General features: G+C 47.9%; 1 protein-coding gene across 3 annotated transcripts; it reads right to left on the bottom strand.

Annotated features, from left to right (window-relative positions):
• Positions 1-1568: 1568 nt before the first annotated feature.
• On the bottom strand, positions 1569-21794 carry MFSD13A (major facilitator superfamily domain containing 13A). 3 transcript variants are annotated; one of them, XM_034776612.1, is made up of 10 exons: positions 21723-21738; positions 20169-20306; positions 9805-10077; positions 9001-9080; positions 7819-8268; positions 6119-6236; positions 5086-5182; positions 3968-4139; positions 2900-3093; positions 1569-2254 (listed from the first exon to the last, which is right to left on the bottom strand). In XM_034776612.1, the coding sequence occupies exons 3-10, from the start codon at positions 9967-9969 to the stop codon at positions 2001-2003; spliced, it is 1530 nt and encodes a 509-aa protein (XP_034632503.1). In that variant the 5' UTR covers positions 9970-10077; positions 20169-20306; positions 21723-21738; the 3' UTR covers positions 1569-2000. The 3 variants fall into 3 exon arrangements, with proteins under 3 accessions (XP_034632503.1, XP_034632501.1, XP_034632502.1); XM_034776610.1 differs by lacking the exon at positions 20169-20306 and having other exon boundaries at positions 21723-21794; XM_034776611.1 differs by lacking the exons at positions 20169-20306; positions 21723-21738 and adding an exon at positions 12244-12326.
• Positions 21795-22072: the final 278 nt, after the last annotated feature.

The raw sequence follows: 22072 nt of genomic DNA on the forward strand, positions 1-22072 counted from the left end.
GCAGTCAGTGGGAGTTTTACCATAAACTTCAGTGGGGCCTGAATTTCACGAATGGTAGAAGAGAAGAACTAGGAGTACAAGAAGAACCAGGAGTACAAGAACCTGGTAGCAGGGCAGGGTTGGGCTTCCCCTCCCCAGCAGCAGAGAGGGATGGGCTCAGTCTTAGGCTCTATCAGGTTTGTCAGGATGATTTAAAACAGAGGCTCCGCTGCCCCCAGACTGGGGTAGACACAACTATTCCCCTTACCAGGTACAGTTTGGCTGCATGGAGCTCAATCCGACAGCTCCAGGCTGAGGCAGTTCTGTTGATTTCCGGGGGATTACTTGTGGTGCAGGGATGAATGTGTGAGAGAGCACAGGGCTTGTGTGGTAAGGCCCTGGGCCGTCTTGCAAAGAGGAGGGGTTACAGTGCTCAGCAATCGCACCGGTGGACAGGTCCCCAACAAAGCTGGTGTTGCTGTATCAATTCCCTTTGGGGTGGGGGTGGCTCTAGAGCCCCCTCCCCACATCAGGCGGTCCTAAACTCAGTTTAAAAACGGACTTCAAGAACCGAGAGTCATTTTGCAGAGAAAAAAGCAGATAAGCAACCCCCGGATGAAAGGCAGTAACACGGGGAACGTGGGCTCTCCCCCACCCTGCCCGTTCACTGCAGGGAGTCTGGCATCACGTTCACACAGGCCTCTGCAGGTTGCGTGAAAGCGATTAGCATTGGGACTAACCCGACAGAATGGGCTCGATCTAAGAACCGTGTCACTTCTCTGCAGTGAATTAGGGGTAAGGCATTATGTCAGTAGGGAGTAGCTACACTGAAGAGTCTCAAATCCCAATCCCAAACACCTAGAAGATTCCCCCATCCCAATTTTTCATCCTGTAAACCCCCTTGTAACTCCAGAGCCCTGCCTCAGAGTCACCCCTTCTTCCAGCCCTCCCCCGCTGGAGAATGTCAAGCCTGCCCCCTAACTGGCTGCAGGGCCTGGTGAGGAACAGCATCCGTTCCCTGAAGGAGATGACCACAATGCCTCTGCCACCCTACCTGCTCCTGCTGAGTTCGGGGGCGAGAGCAGGGCAGGAGACAAAGGCCTAGCCCACACTAGGAAGGACTGCAGGTAAGGCTAGGTGGAGATGCAGCTTATAGCCACACAAGAGTGCTTTTGCCTGTGTGGCTTATGCCAGTTCCCTGAACTGAATAAGCTTTAGCCACAAAAGCTTTATTTTGCTGGTATAACTGCATCTACACTGGGACTTTTGCCAGTAAAAAAATAAAACTGGTCACCCCCTTAACTAGCACACTGGTCAAGTGTCTAGTGCAGAGCTGCCCTGAGCCCAGGTTTCCTGGCTAACACTGCACAAAACCACCACTGGGCTGGCCCAACGGCATCTGCTTTCCCACCGATGCCCCACGAGGTGAGCTATTGCACTAGAGACGGTGTTAGAATGCCTGTCTCCTTTACTCTAGGCCAGTGGTCTCCAAAGTGGGGTGCGCAAGAGGATCCTTAGGGGTGTGCGGCGGGAGGAGCGCTTTTTTTTTTTTTTTGCGCTTTGTCAGGCGGGAGTCCGAGCGGCACTTTTTTTTTTTGGCGCTTCGGCACAGCAGGGAGTGCATACTCAAAAATTTTTTACTGATAGGGCTGTGCGATCAAAAAAGTTTGGAGACCACTGCTCTAGGCCACTGTCACCCACCCTCCCTTGAGATCAGCAGCACCTCAGTGGGCCCTGGTGCAAAAAGTGCAAGCGCTAAGACTCCATCTGATTGCCTGAGCAAACGCCCCCACTCTGAGCACACACCAGTCACCCCTGTCTCGGATGTACCTGCCTTCCAAACCGACTGCCCCCTGGAGCGAGGAAACGTCTGCATGGTGAGCATTTCACAGTTGAATTGTAAACACTTTCAGTTCTTAGCCAGCAAGCCCCTTCGCTTCGGTCTGCATCCCCCGGACTGTAGAGCGGCGGAACCACACCCCCAGCACAGAGTCAGTGAGAGCCGAAGGGCTCAGGCACATCTAGATCATTTTGATCTCTTGTGATCGACTCTGAGTCAGGCTCTGGCGCTGGGACTTGACCGTCTGGAGGCGCCTTCCATGCAGGGTGAACTGCGACCAGCTGAGGAGCTGCAGTAATGCACATGTGATGGGGATGAAGACGAGGAGGTAAAAGCAGCCCTGGCGCAGAGTTGGTTCCCAGGCTCCGTGGGACGCCAGCTTCGGTTGGGCGCTCACCACGTTGCTCAGAGGGGCCCGCTGGAAAATGTCATAACCTGAGACCAAAACAGTGAGTCAGACTCAGCTAGAAATTGTAAAAATTCCATGCACCCTCAACCACCATTGTAACATGGAGCTCACCACACCTCCCTCCGGGGTCTGGGCACAGGCTTCACAGCCACCGAACACAAGGTCCCGTAGCCCAAGCAACGCTCAGTGCAATTCAGACACAGTGTCCCTGGGATAACAATGCACAGATCTCGCTAGGGAGGAGTTCAGCACAGGAGTGGGGAGATGGATTAGCATCAGATCTCGATCCCACAGGCCTGGGTTCAAATCGGATGTCTCTCAACATGAGAGGTGGGCGGTGGTGTCAAGCTAATCCTTCGCTGAAATGCAGCACGTGGAGCCGCACTGGGACATGGGACAGTACGAACGCCCACAGTGCATCACTACAACCACTTCCCACCAGCTGGTCTCCCACACAAACACTGCCCAGGCCTTCCCCTGTTCAGGTTATTCGCTCTGACAGGCACCGCCCCAGGTGGCATGGGTGCAAAAGTACACGGAGCGTTAACTTAGGTAATAAAACATCCTGCAAACTACGTTGCCAGTGGACCTTGTCCAAGTATTTCACATCACGAAAGCCAGCAGCGGCACTCATCTCAGCCCCACCCTGCTGCTTTCCCCACGTCACGTACCAGTGTAAGTACAGAGCAGCCAGGTGCCAATCAGGGGGGCAAAGGTCTGGCCAGGCTTGGTTACCAAAGCAACCATCCCAAACAACAGTGCTGAGGCCGCCTGCTTCCTGCGGTTCAAGACAAAATCCTCATCCACCAGGTCAGTGACAACCAGGTTCAGCAGCTTGCACGTTCCTTCCGTGAACACCCGGTTACTGCGGAGCATAGCAGAGAGGGCATTACACAGCAGCACGTGGAAACAGGGAGCACTTAACTACAGAACAATGCTGCTTTGCCTCTCCCTGGCACCTGCCAGCCACTTTACATGAAGTTTAACATCACACACCCCTCTGAGCCCCATTTTACAGATGGGGAAACAGGCCCACAGGAAGGGGAAGTGTCTTGCCCAAGTCACATCATCACAGAGCTGGGAGCACTGGTTTCAGTTCCCGAGTATCAGGCTAGTGCCTTAGCCACAAGCCCAGCCTTCCTCCCACCAACCCAGAACTACCAAAACGCAGTTGATCCAGAGAACAATCATCTGCCTTGTCTTGAACGCAAGTCCGTTGTACAGCCTGCTGCCTTAAGGAGGTTCACCTGCCAGGAACAGGTCACGTGGCAAAGCCTACCATAGAGTTCACACACCAGATGACAGTATGTCATCCCTGCTTATGTGAGGAGAGTCCCACACGCCAGAGCCAAGCCTGCATTTGCAGAGACAGCCTGATTTTTGTGAAGAGCATGTTATTTCCTCATTTGTTCTTAAACAAGGTTTGCATGAAGTGTGGTGTAATCATGGATTGTTCAGTTCATCTTGCTCAGTCCATTGGAGGTGAGGGAGTTCTTCACTAGAAGGGACAACCTGAACTAGTGGTTGGAGCACTTGGTCAAGAGTCAGGTCTTCTGGGTTCCACTCTCAGCTCTGACAGTGACTTGTTACATGACCATGCCTCACCTGTACGCCTGACATTCACCAGCTGTAAAATGGAGATGCCTCATGGCCTCCCTGGGGTGGCTAACCACCAGGACAACTCCCACCAGCTCACCCACAGACACAGAGGTCAATGAAACCCTAAATAAGCAACATACCTGGCTATGAAGATGCAGAGAAGATGCACCTGGTCGGCTCCAGCTAGAAGCATGATGATGCTGAGAGCCAGCTTCAGGAAAAAGAGCCCTCGCACCACCGCGTAAACCCCCCATCTTTGACAGAGAGACAGAAAATAGAGGTTGTTGAGATGAGGGGCGATGTAGGAAATACCTGTGGAGAGAGGCACAGACAGTTCAGCACTCAGCATCTGACAGTGCCTAGAGACCGAGTAGAGACAAGACAAGGCTCAATTCATCCAGCAGGGCATTCGGAAGAAAACCACAGAACAGCTATACACATTTAAACTGAGTGAAATACTCAGCCCTTACACGGCATTTTCTACGTCCAAGCACTGCACAAAGATCTTCACAACTCTCCCGTGAAGGAGGCAAGCGGTATCCCCATTTCACAGATGGGAGCATTGGGAGGTAAGTGACTTGTCCAGTGACACACAGGCAGTTAGCATTAGCACCAGGATTGAAGCTGAGAATTCCCAATTCTGTGCTTACCAGACTAGATTCCACCCAGAAGCTGCTTGAGTTGATGGAAGTCAGACGACATGGCAGTGCCAATGCATCTCAGCCCTGACCCAGAGACAACCCTCGTATTCCAGAGCTGAGTCGCCACTGAACCTTGCACTGCCAATCAGGCAGATCTGGATGGCAGCTTGGGCATGTTCCAACAGCAACTAAGAGAAAGTGACTGAGCTCATGGTCTCATCCCCCCACGTCTGGAGTTGAACCCAGGTTTGCAGAGCTGACCAGATCTAGGTCTCTCTCTCTCTCTCTCACACACACACACACCCCCTTACATCTGTGAAACCCAGGTTAGAAAGCCAATGCCTGCCTCTCCCCCTCTGGCCCCTGAAAAGCGTTAAAGATTATTTCTTGTGTGTCTGGGAAGGGAGGGGAAAGTCTAAGATCCAAGATGGTTGTCGCAACGGTCCCATCTGGGGACAGGTGGGCCAAGTGCCACTCCTGGAGGCCTGAGAAAAGAGTGCACCTTTCTCCCGAGTCTCAGTGCTTTCAGTGTTTGCGAAGAAAGAACTCAGGCCTGAGCCGAGTACCAACCAGCAGCTGTGGGGTGCTGCTTACTCCAGTTCCCCACGCAGGCTCACCTAGTAGGAAGGATCCGGTAGAGAGAGAGATCCGATCTGACAGCAAGTGTTCCAAGAAGAGAGGGAAGAAGTTGCTGTTAAAGTGGCAGTGAAAAACCTGTGACAAAACAGCACGAAGATTAACTGACCAGCAATACTCGGAGCAAGAGGAGGAAGGCTAAGCCAATAGCGTGCACGGCTCCGCTCCACTAGGAGTCCGGTGCCAGGGTAACATGCAATTCGTACAGGTAGGATCTGTAAAGCAGAGAAGTTGGTTCTGCAGACAGTGTGCTTTGTTTATACAAGTGCTCTGATGCCATCTGCACTCACCTCTGAGAGCCATCAGTTACACCCTTGTACCCCATGAGAGGCCCGTAGTCAGCCCCGCCCAGCAGCTTGTCTGTGCGTTACTATGTGGGAGAACCAAACACTCAGAGGCAACTGCGATGCTGTGGAGAGTGTTGTGTTGTTTGGCAGTCATCTCTGTGGGCACCTAGCTGAGGAACCAAGCACTAGCTCTGAGCAGAGCCCAGTGGCTGTGACATGAACCTCGGGAATGTGGGGGGAAGGGGAGGATTCAGTGCTCTCACAGGAAGACTGGAAAAAAACACGTTTCCAAGCTGTTCTCAAAGGCATTCGATGACAGGAACTAGGATGTCTCTGGCTGTTGCTTTTGCACTAGTAATTCTCCCCAACAGCCATGATAAGGCATTCAACGGCAGCATCCTTGTTAAACTGCACATGATGGTCTCTGAAGGGCTGAGAGTTTGCACTCCTTAGTGAAGCAGGAGCTGGGCCAACACTTAATCCCCCTCTGGCTGTAGATGGATGAGCAAGACCCCCAGACTCCGCAGGGAGTCCCTGTGTAACAGAACAGCTGGCTGATGTGAAGCCACACAAGCATGTGCAGAAAGCACCAAGAGGAGTTACGGCATTACTCAGACACCACCACTTTCCTCAGAAGGAATCAATATCCTGGTGAATCAGTTTCAGACTGGCTTGGCTAACAGCTCACCATCTGAGTCATGGGTTAGAGTGTCCGTGCTAGACCTACCTGGACTAGGTTCATACAGACGAACCAGAGGAAGTTGCGGTGCCGGGACAGCTGTTTGAGGTATTCTCCCAGTGTAATCCTCTTCTCCAGCGGGGCAGATGGTTGCTCAATGTACAATCTACAGGGACAATGAAACCACTCTAATTGTTTCTGCACATGAGAGAATTTCTGTTCTCCCCCTTCCTCTGCACTCCCAAGGGGCTTGTAAACTCAGTGCTCCCTGCTTTGCTCCGAAGCACTGATGCAATGCTGGCTACTTTCCTCATCCTACCAGGTCCTATTATTCATCTTCTCTGTTCATGGAGCAAGTCAGAAGCTGGCATGATAGTTGTTCCTTGATGGAAGCAACAACCAGAACCAGGGTCATCAAAAACTTGAAATATTTGCCTAGTGAGTCAGCAACTCAAATCTGCACCAGTAAGAGCATCCCTCCCCCGGGCAGCAGTTACAGTTCAATGCAGATTCCTACTACTCCAGTCCCAATCTTTATTGTTAGTTTTATTGGGGGAACACCTACAGGATGCGAGGCACTGCACAAACAAAGACCGTCTCTGCCCCAAAGAGCACTTACAGTCTAAGTGTGAGAGACGAGACAAGTGGATACAACAGAGGGGGCAGCACAAGGGCACAGTGAGTTATGAACACTGGAATGAGCAGTGCGCACAGACGCCACCTGCTTAGCCAGTAAGACAGACAAGAAAGATGCATTTACTTTTTCCATCCTCATGGTAAAGGGAGAGCAAGTACATTTCTATGACCATGCTGTGTTGACATTTCAACAGGTACAGGCCTTTTACTATTAGTGTATACTCTAGAAATTAAAGGATGGAAGCTACAGGTAACTTTTTGTCCATCAGCCACCAAGACCAGGATTACTGTCAGCAATATATTCTCTAGTGCTATGCCCCAGTCTAGTTTCAGATGTCCCATGAGATGGGGGCTGCCTATTCACGGCCCAGGAGATCTCAGCATTAGGATACCTTTCTTGGTCCTCAGCTTAAATCTTCCTTTTTTTAAATTCATCCCATAATTCCCAATTATTGCTCCATACACAATTCAAGTAATTCCCCTTTTCCTCACTGGTATTTACACATAGATACTTGTAAGGAGACATGAAAACCACCTACTAGTTGTGTCAGCTAGCCAAGCTAGACATGAAAAGCCCATTTTTTAGTGAGCCAGTCACAACTGTGTGCAGAACTACACATGCAACTACTGAAGCTCTGTGTAGATGGGCTCTCAGGCACTTGTAAGCAGGATACTCCCAACACCACATGCACTCAGAATAACTGCACTCCGATTAAATGCGCTTTCTGGCATGTGAAATGGCACATCTGACTTTAAGGGACTAGTTAGCGTGGGCCAGTTTTCTGAGTCTTTCCTCCAGACTCAGTTGCTTTAGGTTGTTTGTTTGTTTTTGGCTACTCTGAATTTTGAAGGGAGGAAGCTACAGCTGTCAGGTAAAATTTTCAAAAATGCCTCCGTGACTTGGGCTTCTTAGGTTCCCGTTTTTAAAAGTGATGTAGGAGACTAAGGGAATAGCTACACTTGGAGCTGCAGGTACGAGTCCCAGCTGTCTGAGCTACCACGCTAAAACCAGAGTGTAGCCACAGCGGCACCAGGGACTAGCCACCCTACGTACGAACCCATCCGAGACCCAGACCCACAGCATCAGATGTACGTAGTTTGGTGCCACTTACTCTTTTAAAGTTGACTCTTGGTCCCATTTCACTTTCACTTCAGTCTCAAATCGTTGTCTGAGCAGCCACGTTGCCAGAGTAAATCCAGCCACAGAGCAGAGAGCCAGCACCACACAAAATATCCGGAAAGAAAAGAAGTCTTCTTTGTTCCACACTGCATAGGACATGAAGACAGAGAGGGAACCGATGGCACTAAAAAGCGAGCAGTAGAAATTGAGGCTAGTCCTGTCCTTTGCAGAAACAGCAAGGTCTGCGAGCAAGGCATTGTGGTTGAGATCCACCACGGTAAGAAAGCTGTCATAGAGGCAGAGGCACAGGAGGAACTGTAGACCTGGATGGGCCCATGAAACCCAGAAAGCCAGGAAAGAGATGGCAAAAAGGGGCCCATTGCGGCTCAGTGCCTTAAGTCTCTTAAGAATGACTTCTGGTGAGGAGATCTCCACCCCTGACCTGCAAGAGAAGAGAAAAACTTTGATCACAATCCCTGGGAAGTGTCCCTGCCACCCCCTCTATTCCCTTATAGGAAAGGCTCAGAGGGCAACGCAAGTGATCTCAACACTGCATTTGTCAGGGTAGTAAGTGTCTTTGTTCGGCTCCCGTCTCGCTCTGCTAATGTGAGGAGATAACAGGCCCCAACACCAGGAACATGAGCAAACACACAGGAGTGAACAGAGTCCGGCTTGGCAGGCCAGCACTGTCTGCGTCACAATCCCACGGTAAATCTGCGGCAATGCAGATTGTTGAACTGGTTAGAACAGCGTAGCTCTGTCTCTCTCTAGTGACGGACCATGTAGAGAGGTTAGTACATCAGCTATTGACGCCAAGTTTAATGGGACTTAAGCAGCAGAGGCTTGTGCTTTTCGATCCAGAGTTCCAGACTCAGTCCCGCAAGGTGACTTGCCTGGGGGCATTAGTATAACTACACCTGTGGATGACCTCCTCCTCCGTACATTCCAGACACTGAAATGGTGGACAAGCAGCACCCCACCCTGAAGCCACAACAGCAACATCCAACTTTTCAGGATACCATGAGCAGGGGAGTTTAAGATTTTCATACCTAGGTAAGATTCCTCTTCTAACAATCAGTCTTTTCCAGGTGACATTTTCACAATCTTTTCCAGCCTACTCTGAAGATATTAACTTTTCAGCATTTAACGGAGGATACAAATGGCACAAACTTACTGTTGTGTGCTAAGAAATATCCGGTCACTCAACCAGCCGAAGAGAGGGTCATTGAGGCTGTTCCAGATTAGAAACACGGTCTAGAAAAGAGAGAGACAATAGCGAGACAAGCCACAATGAATCACTTCAGCAGTCGAGTCTTGTTACTGAGGTAACCAACATCCAGATGGGGACCCATTACAATTCCTTGGGATAATAACCAATTGGTACTGGATAGTGATAACACATCTGCCTTGGCACTATACTGCAATCCCCCTTTCTGTGGCCATACTGTGCCTTTCCAGGCTGAGAGTCATACTGTTTAATGGCTTTATGTTGTATAAAAAATATCTACTGGCAAATAGGGTTACACCACCCATTTTCATACATGACTCAAAGTCACGTTTGAACTCATGCTTTGGGAGGTGATGGAATAATGCACAGAGGCCAACATTTTCAAACCCGGGTGCCTAAATCTAGACACAAGCACTCAAGACGTCTGATTTTCAGACTCATTCAATGCTGTGCTTCATTGCTGCTGTGTGTAGTTTGAAATGCGTTGGGATTCTCCAAGAGGAAAGGCACTCTTTAAAACGTAAGTTGCTGGTGTTTAGACCCCCGACTCACTAGCTTTGTATATTTGTATGAGTGAGAAGAGCTAGGTCACCCAATTTAGCCGCACTACTACTAGCTCCTTTATCGCTTCCTGCCAAAAAAGCAATTGAGCTACCAAACTATTCTCCCATATTCTAACATGATGTTTTGGTTTCAGATCCTACTGCATATCTTGAGAACGGTAGGAAAAAAGAAGTCTCAGAAACTTACCTCCCCAATCCAAAAGGACAGTTTATCAATCTTGTAAACAGAAACAAAGGTGTCCACGTAGTATAGGAGGAATACATTGTGCAAAATGGAAACAAAGAGCGACAGGGACCCATAGATCACAGCAGTGGGTAAATTAAAGAGACAACCCAACAGTCGCAAACCCATGTTGGTTCATTCAGAGTGCTTCAGCTTTCCAGATCATCTCCATTTCAGGTGGGACACCTTCCCCCAGCATCTGTTGACTCTTTGTTGGGAGCCAGTCCATTGTTCCTCCTGTTGAAAAAAAGATTATAGAATTAAGTCAATTTCTTTAAAAAACCAAACAAACCACAAAACGCACCCACAGGAATGTAAGTTTTACCAGCCAATACAAATCAAGTCAGAATTAGATTGCTTTGCTCAGTTGTTCAAAAGTGGATTTAATGGGATTTAAAAGGCTAAAGGCCATCTGCTGTGGTAAAGCCGTTCCCTTAAGCTGAGTTATCATTTGGCCCAAACTATTGGACTAGATCAAGGGCTATCCGCGGTTCAGCTGTTTACTAGTAGGAATACATACAGGTTTTATATACTGTACTTTAATGCTCTTTGTTGTCTGGCACAGAGTAGATTAGCTATTTCCATACTCTAAGGCAAGAACACAAGAGGAAACACGATTTATGGTTGCATACAGAAACAGTCTTCAGAAGACAGAACTAATCGCAGATATTTTTAGATAGGCAAATTGAAGGAGAAGAGTTACCAGGGTGAATTTTGGACTCAAAAACAAATGTCAGGAAACCGGCAGGAATAAGCCCTCGTTCAAGCAGGTGTGATACAGCCTGACACATGCACACTTCTTTCACAAAGCACCTCAGTCATGACTTGCTGCAGCTGGTCTCTCTCAGACAGACGTTACTTCATTTGAATTATATTGTAGTTTTGTGATGTGGAAAGTCAATACCAGACCATTGTAATACCTAGTAGACACCACGATGTTACATGACAAACCACTTTGGAATCCAGATCCCCAGAAGTAGGAAACAGAGGTTTCTGTTTCTCACACAATGGGGCCTTGAATCTTGATTAGGGCCTCTAGTCACTACTGCGATACAACTAAACCCACTGGCACGTCTCATTCCCTTCCAAAAGGAAGTTAAATATATTGATAGTTGAGAGAACTGCATCTTCAGCACAAAAAGCTGAGTCCCAGGGATTGCCTGATGGCACTTACAGAAAGAACTCACATTTGATTAAGCTAAACACAGGCACTGTCAATTCTGTAATATTAGCAGCATAAGAAGTCCCCTAATAAACAGTGAAAGTAACTCATTTAAACAGGGCTGCTGGGGGGGGGGGGGGGGGGGCAGGGGGGGCAATTTGCCCCAGGCCTCGCAGGGGCCCCGCGAGCCCTGGTTCAGCGGTGGTCCGGGTCTTCGGCATTTTTCGGCGGCGGGGGGTCCTTCAGTGCTGCTGAAGACGTGGAGTGACTGAAGGGCCCCCCGCCGCTGAAATGCCCCGTGAGCCCTGGCCCGGCGGTGGTCCGGGTCTTTGGCGGCAGGTCCTTCAGTGACGCCGAAGACCCAGACCGCCGCCGGGCGAGTACAACCACCGCAGCTCCCCCGCTTTGCCCCAGGCCCCCTGAATCCTCTGGGCGGCCCTGCTTTAAAGGCCAGGCCAACTCCCACTGGAGTCTGGTATCTTCCTGTTGACTTCACTAGGAGTTGCATCAAGCCTACCTAGATTAAGGGAGGAAGGGGGAAAAAAAAAAAAAGTCAAGGGCCAGGATGAAACTTGATGGCAAAATTCCAGACCCATTCAACATTTACCAGAAGTCAGGAGTGCAAGTACTTTACTGCAAATGTGAGAATAGCTATCTGCCCAGCCCAAGGAATGCTCAGTCACTTCCTTCTAACTCATTCATCGTAAGCAGCATTTATTCCAGTTACATTGTTACATAGAGGTTTAAAATCCCACTTGGAGTCAAACACTCAGTTTTGCAATTAGCTCTAACTTCAACATAGTCCATATCAGGTGTTAGGAGTAAAAGCTGTAATTCTGTATTGACACCAAAAAACAATATATTGATATATACAATATTGATATAAAAAAAAGCCAATGCACCTCCAGAGAGGAAAACAGATATTGGAAGGACATTCCACTAGATAATAAGCATTTATTTATAGACAGACATGCTGACAAGCCTCAAGTGGGGATTTTTTTAATTTTGGGGGGGGGGGATTAACAAGGGTTCAAAGATTGTATGACATCTCAAATTATATCCAGATAAAACATACATTGCCTCATTTAATCTAGCACTGTTTTTCCCAAAAACGTAATCTGAAAGAAGAGGATACGTTGATATCCTAAAAGCACAATGTGCTTTACCTGTGTAATCAAGGAAGTGGTTTTTAAAATAACAGGGTTAAAAGCTATAATTTAGCTGTCCTTTGATTGGCATACCTTGACTTTAGGATGCGTACAGAATAGCACAGAAAACACTGAATATGTATAATGCCAAAGTCAAAGGTTTGCCTGTCATCAGACAAATTAGAGGATTGGGCAGAAAAAAACCTGATGAGGTTCAACAAGGACAAGTGCAGAGTCCTGCACTTAGGACGGAAGAATCCCATGCACTGCTACAGACTAGGGACCGAATGGCTAGGTAGCAGTTCTGCTGAAAAGGACCTAGGGGTCACAGTGGACGAGAAGCTGGATATGAGTCAACAGTGTGCTCTTGTTGCCAAGAAGGCTAACGGCATTTTGGGCTGTATAAGTAGGGGCATTGCCAGCAGATCGAGGAACGTGATCGTTCCCCTTTATTCGACATTGGTGAGGCCTCATCTGGAATACTGTGTCCAGTTTTGGGCCCCACACTACAAGAAGGATGTGGAAAAATTGGAAAGAGTCCAGCGGAGGGCAACAAAAATGATTAGGGGTCTGGAGCACATGACTTATGAGGAGAGGCTAAGAGAACTGGGATTGTTTAGTCTCCAGAAGAGAAGAATGAGGGGGGATTTGATAGCAGCCTTCAACTACCTGAAGGGGGGTTCCAAAGAGGATGGAGCTCGGCTGTTCTCAGTGGTGGCAGATGACAGAACAAGGAGCAATGGTCTCAAGTTGCAGTGGGGGAGGTCCAGGTTGGATATCAGGAAAAACTATTTCACTAGGAGGGTGGTGAAACACTGGAATGCGTTACCTAGGGAGGTGGTGGAGTCTCCTTCCTTGGAGGTTTTTAAGGCCCGGCTTGACAAAGCCCTGGCTGGGATGATTTAGCTGGGAATTGGTCCTGCTTTGAGCAGGGGGTTGGACTAGATGACCTCTTGAGGTCCCTTCCAACTCTGATATTCTATGATTCTATGAATCCATATTTCAGGTCACCCTATGTCAAAAGAGATTAGCAGAAACAGAAGGGGTCCAGTGAATGGTGACAAAAGCGACTGAAGATCTGGAGTGACTTCTGAGGATGGACTAGAGATCAGGACTGTTTAGTCTAGAGGAGAGATGATTAACAGGGGCATGGTTAACATATATCAAATAAGGAACAGAACAGAGAAGATAAAATTGGATGTTTCATTTTATCGTCAACACAAAAACATGCAAAGAGATTGAAAAAACAAGACCATTCAAACTAAGCAAAAAAACTTTTCTTCCCCTCCCTCCCGCCCCCCAAGCTACACACATGGAACCTATTAACCCGCGGAACTCAAGAAAATAGAGGCCACAAGCACAGTAGGATTTCACGGTTATACATAGAGGGAGAACTTCTGCAGTTACATTAGATGAACTAAAGCGGGACTTCTTTCTATCCCATCAGTCCCTCTTTCTAACAGCAGTTTGGAAGACACTCTCTCTGTGGATGGGTTATTCCATTATTCCCCCTACTGCAGAGGTTTCTTTTGCACTTTCTGCTGAGACATTTAGAGTGAAACGCTGGCCCATGAGAGTCAATGGGGCCAAGATTTCACCCCTGGCACTGGGCACTGGACTTACTGGACCATTACTCTGGTAATTCCTGTGTCCTTCACTGAGAGCATCCTGAATATTCTTGATTACATTTAATCAAGTCACTGCACTTTCGCTAAGAAATCAAAGAGGAAGTCATCCAGGATCCCTGCTGGCTCTGCAGCAGTTAAAGATCTGTAATATCAACCTGTCTGCTGCTGCACAACAGAAGCAAGCAGAAGACAGCCATGTAAGATACAACTCTCTCATGAAAGTACTCCTGGGCGAATTCTGCGCAGAATTCATATCCCCCGCAGATTTCTTTGCTTCCCCACAGAAAAATGACTCTGTGATGGGGAAACAAAGGGAAGCCAGAAAACGCTCCCCAGCAGCGTGGGTGCGTTGTTTCAGGCATCCGGAGCAGCAAGCAAAGCGGTAAATCACTGCGGGGGGGGGGGGGAGGAGGGACTGGGGACACCCCAGCCAGTGGCTCCTACCCTGTGCCAGGCTCAGCTGCTAGTCACAGCAGGGCTGGGGAAGATGGGACTTCCTCTTCCCCTGCAAGGGGCGGCCAGGGCTGGGTCAGACCCCCCCCTCCCCATCGAAACCTCTTCAGCCACAGGAAGCTTCGCACCACCCTCCTTCCTGTCTCCATTGCTACTCTGCCATGGGGGGGGGGGGAAAGGAGTCACTGTACGTGGAGCTGCTCCTCCGTCTGCCCAACCCCTGTGCATCCGGATCCACTTCATACCCAGATTGCCCCGCCAAGCCTTACTCCAGGCACTCAGAACCCTCCCACTGAGCCCCCTGAACCCAAAGCCACATCACAACAAGCCTCACCATCTGAATCTGGAGCCCTCTGCACCCACACACCCCTGCATCTGGACTCCCCCCCACCGCATCCAGACCACCCCACAGCACTTGAACTCCCACCTCAACAAGCCCTATCCCATCTGCACCTGGACCACCCTGACTAGCCCTTTGCACCCAGACCCCCCCCGCCCCACTGAACCCCACCAAACCAGCACCCCATTTAGCCATCACCCGGGCTCTCACCCCGCTGAGCCCTCCACACCCAGACCCCCCCGCTGAGCCCCAACCACCTTCACTTGGACCCCCCTGCAGAGTCCCATTGCCTCTGCACCCAGAACCCCCCTACCAATGAGCCCTTGTTCATCCAGATCCCTCCTGGACACCCCCCTCACACACACACACACACCAAGCTGCCTGCAACCAGATTGCCCCACACAAACCCTATTACCCCACAATAAGCCCCTCCACACTTGGATCCTGCTGGGCTGAGCCTGCCTGTCTACATCTAGTGTGCCTGGCATGGACCAGGCAGGTCTGGCCTTTGTGGTGTGTGAAGCCTCACTGCTGAGTCTGCCACGGGGTGGGGGCTGCAGGGTGATCTCCACCTCTGTGCAGACAGTGGCCTGTGCTTCCCACTGCCATGCTGGAGCCTCCACATATATTTATTGACAAAATCTGCAGAATTTTAAAATATTGTGTGCAGAATTTTTAAATTTTTGGCGCAGAATTCCCTCAGGAGTAATGAAAGAGAAATAGTTTGTCAAATGTAAGAGGAGAGAATCTGGAGGGAAAACATGCTGCTATGGTGTGCAGAGTAAAAAAAACAAAAACACACTGTGCTTGTTTCTCAAGTTTCCACTGAAGTCACTCTAGTTATTCCTGATTTACCAGTGCAAGCATAGCATCAGAGCTATTTTCTCCGGCTATGCCGGATATCCCCACTGAGCTCAAAAAGATGCTGTCCACCGTTCTAAGTTTTACTCCCAAGTATTCCCAGACTAGAAAATCTCCCTACTATTTTGACTCAATATAAGGCAGTACTAAATCATAAACATTTAGTGAGAAAACAGAGGACTTAAAGTCTCCAGTGCTGTCAGCATCTTTCACAAGCACTAACAGAACTGCCTATCTTGAGAAGTGAAGCCCTGACCCAAAGCCTGTATCAGACAGTCAATCTAACACTGTACATTGCCCTGAATTCGTAAAGGCCACAGAGCTACCGGAGCTTCCACAGACATTCCATTTTGCCATTTACATACCATACTGTTGATTTAAGTAAGCAAAGTTTCTTTTACTCTTTTTCCCTGTGACTCCACCACAGATGTATAATCTCTCACAGAAGGTTAAAGCATTGACATCTGTAAGCAATTAAAGTTTGTTTGGGTAGTCGTGAGGTCATTCATTTTTTCCATTTGTAAACGTGTGGATGAAAGGAATAAAATTATAAAGAACTTGCATGTAAAGAACGTAATTGTGCTCCGAGAGCCGTAAGAGCACTATGGTTAAATTTGCCACGCTGCTATTTTTAAAGTTGGGTAAAGTTTCGTGTGACATATTTCAGGACTTTTCAATATTCAGCATCAAGAAATAAGGGCCACAAGAGTTTCAAGAGAGATATATCTGTCAGTTGGTTATTCTGAATCTCATAAGCACAACTGCCGAGCTGGAATTTTAAGTTAAAAAGCAATATACACAGCAGTTTCAGAAACTTTAGCTTTTGCAAAGTTTGCATTTAGTACATATGCTTCACTCCTGCCAGTTACAGTCTACTCTCGAAGAAGGTGATGTTCATACATAAGACACCTGGAAGGCACTGCCTTTGTTACAAAGGATGTTAGCAGATTGTAGCTGACATTGCATTTTAGGATTCCTGCAACATCTGGCCTAGTTTTCTAGCCGGTCACAGCTGGAGCGCGAACAGGTAACAACCATTCCATACATCCCCTTCCTACCCCACACATCGTTACCTTGGCACTCTCCAGAGCATGGAAGGCTTCATACAAGCTCTCCACAAAGGGCAATTTTCACCTTTTACTATAAATTTACCTTTATGGTATTAAATTACTTATTCTTCACTGAGCAGCAGTTTATACCTTTTCTAAAATCTACAGAGATTTCTAGGCAAAAAACCCCAAACCTTTAAATTCTGCATTAAGGTTGAAAGAATCAATCACATCAGTCAAAAAAGCCTTGAATTTGTTCTCCCTTCTTGTGAGAAAGGTACAAGGTTAAAATCCCCCGAGAAGTCCACAGCAAAGTTCCTCCTTTACAAAAAACCCACCACATTTAATAGTTAACTTCACCCAAACAACCTTAGCTCTTTCCCTCAAGCACTACCCCCAGAGCAAAATGAAACTCCAAGACAGTCTGGTCCATCTTCCACAAAACCCAATACCTTATTCTTAATCTTCATGAGCCCGTGGGATGGATGGATAAAGCTGTTGCAGAGTTTCTAATTGTTCTCAAGGGGGCACTAGGGGTCAAGTGCTAGGATTGTGGATTCAGTTGCAAGTCATCTGAGAAATCTTAACTCCTCTATGTTTCTTCAAGAGTCCATTGGGCAGTCATTGCTAACGCAGGTAGATTTTACAGAAAAGTACTGATGGGATACCAATTGACAATACTAACAAACTCTCAGAAAATGAATTCGTACTGTAATTATATTTTTATAAAGCAATGGAATGTGTGTGCAATAATGTGATACCAACTGGCTCAGACAAGGAACACCACAAATAAGGAAACATATCACATGCACTTTAATTGTTAAGCACAACAGGGAGGCACCCAGCTGGTTTATTTAGCCAGTCATATGACACCCAGATATTGGAGGAAATTGAACATCTCCTTCCTTTTATAACTTTGCAATTGTGCTTTGGTCAAACTGGTTCACACCCTTAATGACGTTCATTGGTGTATATACGCAAATATAACTTTGTGCTACACAGATTATATAATTCACATGATTTGTATTAGTTGATGCTCTGCATTAACATGGTTTTATGGAAAAGAGGGCTTGTCAAACAAACCCATTTCATTATTTGAAGAGATCACAAGTTTGATTGATAAAGGTAACTGCCTAGATACAAAATACTTAGATTTTTGTAAGGCATTTGACTTCGCACCACACAACAGTTTGATTAAAATTAGTACTACATGACAAAAAGCACATGTTAAATGGATTAAGAACTGACTAACTGAGAGATCTCAAAAAGTAGATGTCAATATAGAATCCGCATTGAATGGGTGGGTTTCTAGTGATGTTCCACGAGAATCAGTACTTGGCCATGTTTTAAAAAGGATGTTGAAAAACTGGACAGGATGTGGACGAGTCAAAAATGATTCAACGGCTGGAGAAAATGTCTTGCAGTGAGTAATTTAAAGATCCTGATCTGTTTAGGTTATCAAAAAGATTGAGTAAGATTGAGCACTGCCTTGATTATAGTATATCGGTAGCGTCATGGGGAGAAAAAAAAACAGGTGCTGCTAATGCAGAGAAATCTGGCAAAGAAAGGCATAACAAGAACAAGTGGCTGGAAACTGGCACCAGAAATTTTCAAATTAGAAACAAGGCACAAGTTTTTAAACAGTGAAAGTGATTAAGCTTTGGAACAAACTACCAAGGGAAGTGGTGAATTCTCATCTCTTGATATCTTCATATCAAGATGGAGTCTTTCTGGAAGATTCGCTTTAGCCAAACAAATTATTGGGCTCAATACATTTCACTCAGTTAACCTTTAATGACCTGTGATATACAGGTCAGACTGGATAATCTAACAGTCCAGTCTGGCTCTAAATTCTGTAAATGTATGAATCTTCTATCAGAGACAGAGCAGGTGAGGTAATATCTTTTACTGGACCAACTTCTGTGGTGAAAGGGACAAGATTTTGAGATCCCCAGAGCTCTTCTTTAGGCCTGAAGAAGCTGACAGACATTCAGACCCAAAGAAGAGCTCTGTGGCGTTCAAAGGCTTGTTTCTTTCACCAGCAGAAGTTGGTCCACTAAACGATGTTACCTCACCCACCTTGTCTCTCTTGTATCCTGAGACCAACACAGCTACAACACTGCAAACAACGAAGCTTATTTTGACAGCCACAACCAAGGGTTTGAGAATGTCTTTAACACATCCAGGTGTGCCTATGTAATACAAAATTAACTCACTATTTGAGGAACACACGAGGTACTGTAATACTGGGAATGTCTTTAACACATCCAGGTGTGCCTATGTAATACAAAATTAACTCACTATTTGAGGAACACACGAGGTACTGTAATACTGGGAAGCTTAAAGGGACACAGTCATCTTGAAAGCCATTTCTGTTTGACTTTTGTACCTCCTGTTATTACAACAACTAGACTTTCTAAAATAAAGCAGCAAGAGCTTCCTAGGATCCAGTTTGTTTACTGTGTACATTTAACAGCAGTTGGTGCATAGTCAGTTTCACTGTTTCCCTGTGTAATCAATTAGCAAAGGAGAAACTGATTGCAACTTCTCAGTGAGAGAACAGGGGAAAAACTCATTTTAAAAGAGTAATTGGTATCAAAAGACTGACGTTGACGGCGTGCCTTTAAAGATGAGTTTATGGCACAGAGTCCCATATCTCAGTCTATCTTCAAATCACTCAGTGGCCTGGGCCCAGCATATCTAAAAAACTGCCTCATGAAGATCCTTCTATTAACGATTTGCTCCTCAGGCAGAATGGAACTTTTTACCAGAAGGGTAAAGCTCATCTGTGAAAAAGTCTGAGATTTCTTGGGGGCCTATCCCAGACAGCAGGACAACCCCCCCAGGAACTAATGACCATCACAAGCTCCGCCTTCTGCTGCAAATGCAAGGTGCTTGTCTTCCAACTGCCTTCTCTAGCAAACACACAGCAATGTGTACATGTTAAAAATATATTAAAACAACCCTCTACGGAGACATAACTGCACACAAAATTCTTCCTTACAGAGAGGACGAGAAAGAGACTGAACCAAACCTGACAGATATTAGTCTCCTGGCTCAGATACTAGTGATAAGGGTGGTATAAGAACCTGAATAAAACATCAAGTTGACAGGTTCACTCACAAGCCAGCTAGTTAACATGACTTTCATTTTGTTTTTTGTGTTCAAGTTTAAAAAATACACCAACTACTCCTGTGCTGAAATCCTGGAGGTATAGCACTTCAGTACCTGCCCATTATTCTCATTAGCATTAGTAGGAAGCGTACAGCAAGCTGAGAAGCATTGGTGCCACTTTTCATGCTGTTAAAGAGAACGTCTCTGTCTAGGTATTTCTTCTTCACTCATCATCATGGTATCGGAGCAGGATTTTCCCACAGAACTCGTTTCAGTATGGACTGGTCAGTGAGGGGTTTTTTGGTTTTGCTTACAATCTTTTGAAAACTGCAGTTATTCCCTCTCTCCCACCCTGGGGTTTCAATCACCAGATCATAAGGTGTTTCCTGAAAGGCTTATTGAAACCTGTCACAGGGCCCAAAACTGAGGCAGTCAGGAACCTTTGTAATGTTTCAATCCTGAAAGATACCACTGGACCACTTTAAGCAGATTTACCTACACTGTTATGAGCATTTCCCCATGCAAGAAAGAACTTCAAAATTCTGAACAATGCAAGTTCTTTTACCCACTCACACTATTTGTGCAGCATCTGGATACAGGAATTGTTTGCTTTGTCACAAAGGGGGATGGTTCAAGAAGTGGTGACAGCATCTCCACTTGAAGTCCTAGTTCAAATCAAGTTTTCACCTGGTCACTTAGACACCCTTGAAACTGAATTTTGAGAAGAGATTAGTGACTAGAGTAGGGGATGGAGAAGCAGGACTCCTGGGTTCTAGTCGCAAGCTTCACCACTGACTTCTTGTGTGATCTTTGTCAAGTCACTTCCCTACTCCATGCCTCCATTTCCTGATCTGTGAAATGAGGATAACACACACCTACACCTCCCCAGGGATAGGAGATGTAATTTGTGTTTGTGAAATGCTTTGAGGTGTTCAGATAAAAGTCACTAGAGAAGTGCAAATTACAATGGAAACTGCTACCAGACTGTATCTTCCATGCAGGGGAGGGAGAGAGGAATCCTTCACTAGTTGGCTAGATTTTTAAGATTTCCTGGGTGGTCATGGAATAATAAATATATAATAAAACAAAACAAAAAGTTGCCCACTTCATTTTAAGTGGTCTCCTACAACATACACGAACCTCTTATGCTTAACAATCTGTCCCACCTTCAATTTAGCTTGACCACTTTGGTTTCCTTCTCCAGACGTGAAGAGGAGCTCTGTGAAGCTCAAACACTCCAGCAGAAGTTGGTCCAACAACAGATATTACCTCCCCCACCTCATCTCTCAGATAGTAAAACAGATAGGAATACGAGGGATGAGGCACCACGACTCTGGGCTCAGCTGTTTACATAACAGTCCCAGCAAGGGATGGAGACTGAGACACAGAACCAGCTATGGAGGCCAGGGAGCCCTGCTACAGGTACTCCCCACCCTGCAGGCACCGGCCCTGAATGGGTGGTGAGGGGAGACATCCGACAGTGCTCTGCATGGGATGGATGCCGATGTCGCTCTACCTGGGATGGACCCCTATAATGGGGGGGCAGAGACCTCCCCACCTCTACCCAGTCAGACCCCTATAGAGGAATGGGGATAGAAACCCCCCCTCACACACAGTACAGACCCCTATGATGGGGGGCAGAGATCCCCCCACCTCCACCCAGGCCAGACCCTGTAGAGAGGAATGGGGATAGAAACCCCCCCTCACACACAGTACAGACCCCTATGATGGGGGGCAGAGATCCCCCCACCTCCACCCAGGCCAGACCCTGTAGAGAGGAATGGGGATAGAGACCCTACTCCCCCCCACAGGACAGACCCTATGATGGGGGAGGGGATAGAACCCCACCCCCACAGCACTGTACCCAGGACAGACCCCAATGACGGGTGGGGGAGACACCCCCGGCCCTGGCACGGAGCCCTGGGAGGGACCCCCGGCCCTGGCACGGCAGAGACACAGCGAGGAGGCACCGGCGGGGGGGGGGAGGACAGCTCCCGCCCCCACAGGGCTCTCCCCGGGAGCGAGCGTTAGAACCGGGCACCCATCCCCCACACCTCCCCGGGGGGAGGGGGGAGCGCTCAGGCCCCGCCCCGTGCGCCCCCCGAGAGCGCGCGCGGCGCCTCCTACCTGCCTCGGCTCCCAGCCCTGCTTCTTCCCCCTCAGCACCAGGCGCGCGCGCGTGCGCACTGAACTGCCGCCACCCCGGGCGCTCGGCCCCGCCCACGCTGCCTGAAGGGGGCGGGGAGACCCACCGGACCTGGGGCGGAGCCCGCGGAGGCCATCTTCCCTCCGGGCAGACGAAGCCAGCCAGCCCCCCCGCCCTTCCGGCCATTTGGGCGAGCGCTGTTTCTGAAGGTGGGGGGGGTCTCTCAGCTGAATGACATAGCGACGAGCCAGTCAGAAAGCAGCATGCCTAATTTACCTAGCCACGCCCCTAACGCCGCAAACCGCAGAGATCCGGATTCGGAATGGGGCGG

This window comes from Trachemys scripta, chromosome 7 (assembly GCF_013100865.1).
Source record: "Trachemys scripta elegans isolate TJP31775 chromosome 7, CAS_Tse_1.0, whole genome shotgun sequence".
NCBI lineage: Eukaryota > Metazoa > Chordata > Testudines > Emydidae > Trachemys > Trachemys scripta.